This window comes from Triticum dicoccoides, chromosome 3B (assembly GCF_002162155.2).
Source record: "Triticum dicoccoides isolate Atlit2015 ecotype Zavitan chromosome 3B, WEW_v2.0, whole genome shotgun sequence".
Lineage (NCBI taxonomy): Eukaryota > Viridiplantae > Streptophyta > Magnoliopsida > Poales > Poaceae > Triticum > Triticum dicoccoides.
In genome coordinates, this window is record NC_041385.1 from 205,987,330 (window position 1) to 205,996,066 (window position 8,737).

Here is an 8,737-nt window from a genome sequence, read left to right on the forward strand (position 1 = left end):
GTCTGAACGCCACGAATCCCCCGAGACTCGACTCACCGTGTATAGTATAGCTTGGGCACCTCTGTTTCCCCCAAGTCCCAGCGCCGCCGCCGCAGCGCGTCGTGCTCTCCCTCTCCCTCTCCCTCCTCCGGGTGTCATGTTCGCGCACGGCTCTCTCGCGAGGTAGGCAGGAGTACGACTCCACTCCATGCCATTGAATCGCTGTTTACTACCACCACTATTTTTTTGTGCACATACAGCAGAAAGGAAACTTTTCCCCTCCGAATCGAAACACGAGAGGGCACCGGAATCCTTCCGGTCTCCGGCGGCGGCTCGCCCCCAACGCCACGAGGCACTAAATTTACTCGCGCGGCGATCTCCTGCGTCCTAACACCAAGCCGCCTCCCCCTTTTTCTTGCTTGCTAGGTTTAGCCGGCTTGCTCGAACCCGAAGGCCCCCGCTGGTCGCTGCCTCCCCGCTCCGCTATCTCCAGGTTATAATTCCTACTGTATGATGTTAAAGCTTCTGTGATTTGCCCCTGATGAATTTTGGTCCCCTTTATATATTGTCAAAAAGAATCGAGTGATTTGTATGTTTCTACCTGTTCTTCCCCCCTGCTTGTGGCTTGTGCCCTTCAGCATTAACATAAGTTGTAGCTGCCTCGTACGTACTACGGTACGATGTTTATATGCCGGTGCTTTGACTTGCAGGGATCAGTTGGTCCAAATAATTTGCCCTCTGTCATGGAACGGTCGCAGGGAGCTTCAAATAATGCGGCGAAACACAGGAAAACTAATCCACCCGTGCAGACATGGAGGCCAGTCTCAACACAAGCATCTCCCCGGGAAGGTATTTGCTACCTGATTCTGTACCTTTAACTAAAAAGGTTAAAACAAACAAATATGTCAAAAATAATATTGCATCTATGGTAACTGGAATTCTTGAAAAATATCGTGATACTGCATATTGCTAGCCAGATGAATGACTTATTATCAATGTCAGTTTAGGAGCTCAACCCTTGGGTACACATGGTACAAGTTCTTTTGGATTTGTCTGATTGCCCTGTCATTGTGTAGTAATTACTACAGTACTTCTTTGGTAACTGCAAGCCCATCAATAAATTGTGACCTGATGCTCAAAAGCTCAGAAAGTAATTCAGAATCAGGCTGCCGTAGATTCTTTTTCCCTTGATGACTTCTTTCTTTCTTTCTTAATTCGACCCCTTTCGCATTTTACTTTCGTGTGTGCATAGTTGTGTTGACATTTTAGAATGACATTATATCTCCACATGATGCAGCTCACCTTGATGAGATATCCAATTCCGGAAGGAAGCAAATGGCAGGGACTTCCATCACTGATAGTGAGAATTTGGTGTTGGATGAAACAACTAATGTTGGCATTGAAGTAACCACCAATAATACTTTCTCGTCAGAAAGTAGTTCCACCTTTAGTTCCAGTGCAACTAAAGTAGCTGCAGAAAACACTATGGAGGTTATCAGAGAAAAATATTCCTCTTCTGTTGAGGTATGCTACACAGATTGATCCATTAATTTTGTTTTCAACATCTCTATAAGCAGTTTTGAAACTCTGTTCACAAATTTTTTCCAGGTAGATGTTCCTCTAATGCGTTTTCTGAAAGGAAAGGGGTAATGACCTCATACTTAGAATTATTTGTTGACTTGAAAAAAAACTTCTTGGCCTTTATTTGTTAGTGTAATATGAATTCTTTGGTTTCTAGTGGGTCTGTGCAGAAGCAGATTGAACAGGAGACTGGAGTTAAAATCATTTTTCCATCTGGAAAGGAGGAAACACTAGTTGGTAAAAATATTCCCATCTTTCTTTCTGAAATTAAGTTCAATATAAGGTAATATATTACTAGTTGTTTTCAGAGCTAAAGAAGTAACTTTGTGAAAATACAGCCCTCGAAGGTAAAAGTGCTGAAAGTATTGGAAAAGCATCAGAGAGAATTGCAAAGATCCTTGAAGAGGTAAATATTCAACACATTGCTTCAATAGATGATTATGGATGTTTAGGTTGTTTACTGCATCGCTGTATGTGTTTATCTTTGCTGTCATACTGTTGGTGTACCATAATTTATTGTTTGATTTTACTTCCCATTTTCATCTGGTTCGTGACACTGAAGTTCTTATCGATACCCTCCATTATCTTTGTATATGTAAATCACAAGCTGGCTTACTTAACAAATATAACTTCAATGAATTAAAGTTTAAGTAGTCTATTCAGTAATGTCAAAGTGCATGCGCAGAACGTTAGAATCGCATAGCTCCTATATCTGTTGCAGAAAATCCAGCGCGAATCACCAAGCACATCTTGTAGAAGTGACATTGTTACTGTATATTTTTCATAGTTAAAAAAGGCGCGCCTAAGCGAGCGCTTAAGCGCGTCTAGGCTCTAGTCGTTGGCAAAACGCATTGCGCATAACTACGCTTAATCTGTGCATAACTGCGCATAAGCATGCGCTTTGGTCAGTAAAGCGCAAGGCGGTGGCAAAACGCACAATTAACGCCTAGCGCTTTTTTGAACTATGATATTTTTTTCCGGAAAGGAGGTGTGACCCTTGGCCTTTGTCTCGAGTAATGCGCACGGTCATTTATTGTTGTTCCTGTTGTCTCCAGCCTTACATAGAGTTCGCAACGGCAACATCATAGGGAAATAGGGACTAGTTTTATGATCTGCTCATTTATTTTCGTATTCTTACGAAAGTAGTACCATCACCGAAGTAATTGAAGTGTCCATCACGATTGCATGTTTTTTTTAACAAATTTCATGTTCCTTATTTATTTCATACTGTTGGATTGGTGACGAGGCCCTCACTTCAACTTTAGTGGCAGACTTGTAATCCCTCTGGCTGAGTGCAGCCCCATAATGAATTTATGTCCATATGTTTGTTATTTTGTATAGTTGTAATAGTCACTATGAACAGTTGAACATCGTACATGTTTCAGGCTGTTCAAAGTCCAATGCTAGATTACTCGCATTTCATATCACTTCCATTGGCCATCCACCCCGATCTTGTCGAGAAGCTCAATAACTTCCAGAGGTCGATCCTTGGGGTGTCTGCATCTAATATAGATAGTGATAAGGATGAAATCCTAAGCGAAGGTTCTGTGGATGAAATTGATGAAGCAGCGAGCCCTAGTGTTCCGGTCAAGCAGCCAATCCAAGAAGAAAAGCCTGTCATAGTGAAAATGGATAATAAGGGCTCCCAACCAGGTTTAAAGCTTTGCTGATTTTGTTTAAGTGTCTCATGTTCCTTCTATGAGTTTTCTACAGTAAACACTATCAACTTATGTTCTTGATAAGTAGGAATGGTCAATGGAACATACGTAACTTTGCTGCAGTTTGAAGGGAAATGACTTAAACGGCCTATGTATAATATGCAATTCTACGAATCACTTCATGTTTGGGGTATGAAATTGTGGAACAGACCAAATGAACAAACAAAGATAGATAGCCATGTTTTTTCCAAGTTATACAATGTACTAAGCAATTAATATATAGAGGGGAATTGTGTTTATGAAAAAAGCAAGATGTGAATATGTGATGTTATTTTAGCTTAATTTTGGTCTCAAGTATACTTTATGTCCGAAGTTGTTCTGTTTATATTGGCCGGCATGCCATACTTTTTATCTTGATCCTGATAGTTCAGTAGCTCCAAAGTGTCATGCTGATATCAGGAAACCAAGCAGCTCACTGGTTAATAGTGAGATGCTGGAGAAGCTATATGCAAATTGAAAAGAAAAGGGAGTCTAGTAGAAATGTAATGTACTTAAAGTTGAAAGTGTTAGATGTGTATAGTCCCCTTTCTGTATATCCCCATTGTATAAGGGGTTTCCTGCACTTTACCACACATGTATATGTATTGGCCTTTGGCCCTCAGTGAATACTAGTTGCTCATGATCCAACATGGTATCAGTTGCCAGGTTAGCCTCTCTCCTGCACGATGCAACTCCGTGCGCACTCCATACCAGCTGCCGCCGCCGCTGCTAGGTCCGCTTCCTCCTAGGCCGCCGTCTCTCTCTCTCTCTCTCTCTGGCCGCCTTCAGCGCGGATCCGCCTGCTGCCGGCCTTCCTCTGTCTGTCGCCCCCTGGATCCGCTGCCACTGCGTGGCCACCGTCCCAGCTCGGCCCGGCCTGGCTCTGTCGTCCCTGCCTGGCCGACGGCCGGCCCGGCTTCGCCGTCCTCTTCCCGGCTGCCCCTGCCTGGATGCTGCCCCTGCTTGGCCTGCCTCTGTCGCTCCTCGTCCAGGCTGGCTCCCCGAGCGCGCGAGCCTGCTGCCGCTCCTCGTCCAGGCTGCTTGCTACGGGCCCATGAGCTCCTGGCTCTCGCCTGCCTAGGCCGAGCACCCGAGCGAGCCCGCGTGTGCTCGATCTGGATCGATCCAGATCGGGTCCTCTGCTTCCGTTGACTCCAAAAAAAAAACAGAGACTCCTCATGTCTTCTTCGGGCTATGTTGCTGTTCCTTGGTGCTCAGTGATCTTCGATGGCACCAACTATGCTGAGTTTGTGGGTTTCATGCGCATCCATATGCGGGGTCTTCTTCTGTGGGGCGTTCTCTCTGGCGAGGTCCCCTGTCCGCCATGCCCTATTGCTCCAGTGGCTCCTATCCCGCCGGTGCCGCCGATTCTTGCTGTTGATGCTTCCGAGGCTGATCGGGATGCAGCCAAGGCTCTTGATGATGCTGCGGTTGATGCCTATGATCAGCAGGTATCCGCTTATTCAGATGCTCTTTCTGTCTACCGCGATGATCTGTCTGCTTACACTCAGTGGTGCAATGATAATGCTTGAGTTGCTGCCGTTCTCACTGCGAGTGTCCTTCCTCAGTTTGCTTCGGAGTTCATGGGACTCGACACAGTTGCAGCGATGTGGTCTTATCTCTGTTAGCGCTATCAGCCCTCTGGTGATGCTCTCTACCTATCTGTGGCGAGTCAGGAGCACGCACTCCAGCAAGGTGATTCTTCTGTTGACGAGTTCTATTCACAGTACTCTGCCATCTGGCGCCAGCTTGACTCTCTTCGGACAGTTGTTTGTGGAACTTGCCGTTGCTGTCAGACTACACGGTCCGATTTGTAGTTTCAGAGGGTCCATGAGTTCTTATCTCGTCTCCGTTCTGAGTTCGAGCCTCGACGTGCTTGCTTGCTTGCTCGTGGTCGTGTTCCTATCTCGGAGGTGCTTGTCGAGCTTCGTGCTGAGGAGACCCGCCTTCGCTCTCCTGGGTTGCTTGCGGTTCCGTCAGTATTGGCTGCCCGAGCTCCTGTGTCCTCTGCTCGTCTCACTGCTCCACCGCTCCTGCCCACACCTTCAGGGGGGTAGGTTGCCCTCCTTGTGTTGAGAAGGGCTGGTCGCGCTGTGACACCTTCTGTGACTACTGCTCCAGGCCAGGTCACCCAGAGTCTGATTGTCGCTAAAAGCAGCGAAACCAGAGGCGCTCCTCCAGTGGGACTCCTGTGTCGTCATCGACTCCGTCACTCACTGACCAGGACATTGTGCGGCTCAAGCGCCTTCTAGCTTCCTCCGGTTCTTCATCGACGGGCTCTGCTGCTGCTGTGACTGCTTTCACCACTTCATCACCGCCGGCATCTACACCGTTAGGTACATCTTCATGGGTTCTGGACTCTGGAGCTTTTCTTCAGCATTGTCTTCTCTTCGCCCTCTTGATTCTCCTATTAATGTTCTTACTGTCGATGGCACATCTCTTCCTGTTGCCAGTCGCGGCATTCTTTCCACTCCGTCCTTCTCTGTTCCTAGTGTTTCACATGTTCCTCGCCTTACCATGAATCTTTTTTCCGCCACCCAACTTACTGATTCTGGTTGTCGTGTCATTCTTGATACTGACTCTTGCTCCATTCAGGATCGTCGCACCAAGGCTTTGGTTGGTGCTGGCCCCCGGCGCCGTGAGTCAGAGGGCCTTTGGGAGGTTGACTGGCTTTGTGTTCCTTCCGCTGCCACCACTTCTGCCAGCTTTCATGCTCTTGCTGCCTCCTCGTTTGCATCCTTCCAGCAGTGGCATCATCGCCTTGGTCACATCTGTGGCTCTCGCTTGTCATCCTTAGTGCGTCAGGGCCTCTTGGGGTCTGTATCTGGAGATGTTTCTTTACATTGTAATGGTTGTAGACTTGGCAAACAGACCCAGTTACCTTATCCTACCAGTGAGTCGGTATCTCAGCGTCCTTTTGACTTAGTTCATTCTGATGTCTGGGGACCGACTCCCTTTGATTCGAAAGGTGGTCATCGCTACTATGTTTTGTTTATTGATGATTTCTCTCGCTACACTTGGCTCTACTTCATGAAATCTCGTAGCGAGGTTCTCTCTATATACAAAAGATTTGCTGCCATGGTTCACACCCAGTTTTCCACGCCTATTCGCACTTTTCGTGCTGACTCCGCTAGAGAGTATATCTCCCAGCTGTTGCGTCGTTTTCTTGCGGAACAGGGTACTCTTGCCCAGTTCTCATGTCCTGGTGCTCATGCTCAGAATGGCATTGCGGAACGTAAGCATCGTCATTTGCTTGAGACGGCTCGTTCGCTGATGATTGCCGCTTCCCTTCCACCCCACTTTTGGGCTGAGGCTGTCTCTGCATCCACCTATCTCGTCAACATTCAGCCATCGACTGCCCTGTAGGGTGGTATTCCTATGGAGTGTCTCACTGGTCGTTCTCCTGACTACTCAGCTCTTCGTATGTTTGGATGTGTGTGCTATGTCCTTCTTGCCCCGCGGGAACGCACCAAACTGACTGCTCAGTCGGTTGAGTGTGTTTTCCTTGGCTACAGTGATGAGCACAAGGGCTATCGCTGTTGGGATCCTGTTGGTCGTCGCTTGCGTATCTCACGTGATGTGACTTTTGACGAGTCTCGTTCTTACTAACCACGTCCTTCTTCCTCGAGCTTCTCTGTGGACGATATTTCTTTTCTTCTCCTTCCCGATACACCCTGCTATGTGCCTCATGCTTCACCTCTTCCTCCGGCACCTCTCATTCATTCTCATTCACCACCGACACCATCTTCCCCATCCTCCTCCTCCACCTCTCCACCATCCTCTCCAATCCATCGCCCTCTCTCACCGTTTCCTCTCCACTATACTCGCCGCCCTTGTACTGAGGATGCTTCCCCTGATGCGCCTTCCACCTCTGGTGCGCCTCCCTTCACGCCTCCCCAGGTTCATAATCTCCGTGCTCGGCCACGTCCCCCGCTTGATCGCTATTCTCCTGATCGGTACGGCCTCTCTGTTATTGCTGAGCCCACTTCCTATCGGACTGCCATGACTCAGCCTGAATGGCAGCTTGCGATGGCCGAAGAGCTTGCTGCCCTTGAGCGCTCTGGCACTTGGGATCTGGTTTCCCTTCCTTCCGGTGTTCGTCCCATCACCTGCAAATGGGTCTACAAGATTAAGACTCGCTCCGATGGTTCTCTTGAGCGCTACAAAGCTCGACTTGTGGCCCGTGGTTTTCAGCAGGAGCAGGGACGCGATTATGATGAGACATTCATTCCTGTGGCCCACATGACCACTGTCCGCATTCTCCTTGTTGTGGCTTCTGTTCGTCATTGGTTTATCTCTCAACTTGATGTCCAGAGCGCCTTCCTCAATGGCGAGTTGCATGAGGAGGTTTATATGTAGCCACCACCGGGGTACTATGCTCCCGATGGTATGGTCTGTAGACTTCGCCGCTCCCTCTATGGTCTTAAACAGGTCCCTCGTGCATGGTTCGAGCATTTCGCCTCTGTGGTGACTGCCGCTGGTTTCTTGCCCAGTGATCATGATCCCGCGTTGTTTGTTCACACGTCTCCTCGTGGTCGGATTCTTCTCCTTCTCTATGTTGATGACATGATCGTCACTGGTGACGACTCTGACTACATTGCCTTTGTTAAGGAACGCCTTCGCGACCAGTTCCTCATGTCTGATCTTGGTCCACTTCGATATTTTCTTGGGATTGAGATCTTCTCGACCTCTGATGGCTTCTACATCTCCCAGGAAAAATATATTCAGGATCTTCTTGCTCGTGCCGCCCTTGGTGATGAGCGCATTGTTGTGACTCCTATGGAGCTCAACGTTCAGCTTCGTGCCTATGACGGTGACCCTCTTCCTAATCCCACTCGCTATCGTCACCTCGTTGGCAGCCTTGTCTACCTTGTTGTTACGCGTCCCGACATCTCCTATCATCTCCACATCCTGAGTCAGTTTGTTTCAACACCCACCTTTGTCCACTACAATCATCTCCTCAGTGTTCTACGATATCTTCGTGGCACGATCTCTCATCGCCTTTTCTTTCCCCGCTCCAACTCTCTAGAGCTCCAGGCCTACTCTGATGCTACCTGGGCTGGTGATCCCTCTGATCGACGCTCGTTGTCTGCTTACTGTGTCTTTCTTGGTGGCTCTCTTATTGCCTGGAAGACAAAGAAATAGACTGCATTTTCTTGCTCGAGTACAGAGGCTGAGTTGCGAGCAATGGCTATGTTGACGGCTGAGATGATCTGGTTACGGTGGTTACTTGAGGATTTTGGTGTGTCAGCTACTACCTTGACTCCCTTGCTGTCAGACAATACTGGTGCTATCAGTATTGCGCGTGACCCGGTGAAGCATGAGCTCACCAAGCACATCAGTGTGGATGCCCACTTTGTGCGTGCTGCTGTGCAGGATCAGACTCTCGCTCTTCACTATGTGCCCTCTGAGTTACAGTTGGCGGACTTCTTCATGAAGGCACAAACTCGAGCGCAACATGGCTTTTTTCTCTCCAAACT

The 8,737-nt window shown here is 48.2% G+C and overlaps 1 protein-coding gene across 2 annotated transcripts in view; it reads left to right on the forward strand.

The window, feature by feature from the left end:
* The first annotated feature begins 8 nt into the window (after nucleotides 1–8).
* The window catches only part of LOC119275557 (activating signal cointegrator 1 complex subunit 1-like), an 11,248-nt gene continuing 2,519 nt past the window's right edge, over nucleotides 9–8,737 (forward strand). For both annotated transcript variants that reach the window (XM_037556426.1, XM_037556427.1), the window contains exons 1-8: nucleotides 9–162; nucleotides 406–472; nucleotides 690–828; nucleotides 1,277–1,503; nucleotides 1,588–1,625; nucleotides 1,718–1,797; nucleotides 1,899–1,966; nucleotides 2,946–3,213. In XM_037556426.1, the coding sequence (XP_037412323.1) occupies nucleotides 137–162; nucleotides 406–472; nucleotides 690–828; nucleotides 1,277–1,503; nucleotides 1,588–1,625; nucleotides 1,718–1,797; nucleotides 1,899–1,966; nucleotides 2,946–3,213 (913 nt within the window). In that variant the 5' untranslated portion in view covers nucleotides 9–136. The remainder of the gene's footprint in view (nucleotides 163–405; nucleotides 473–689; nucleotides 829–1,276; nucleotides 1,504–1,587; nucleotides 1,626–1,717; nucleotides 1,798–1,898; nucleotides 1,967–2,945; nucleotides 3,214–8,737) is intronic.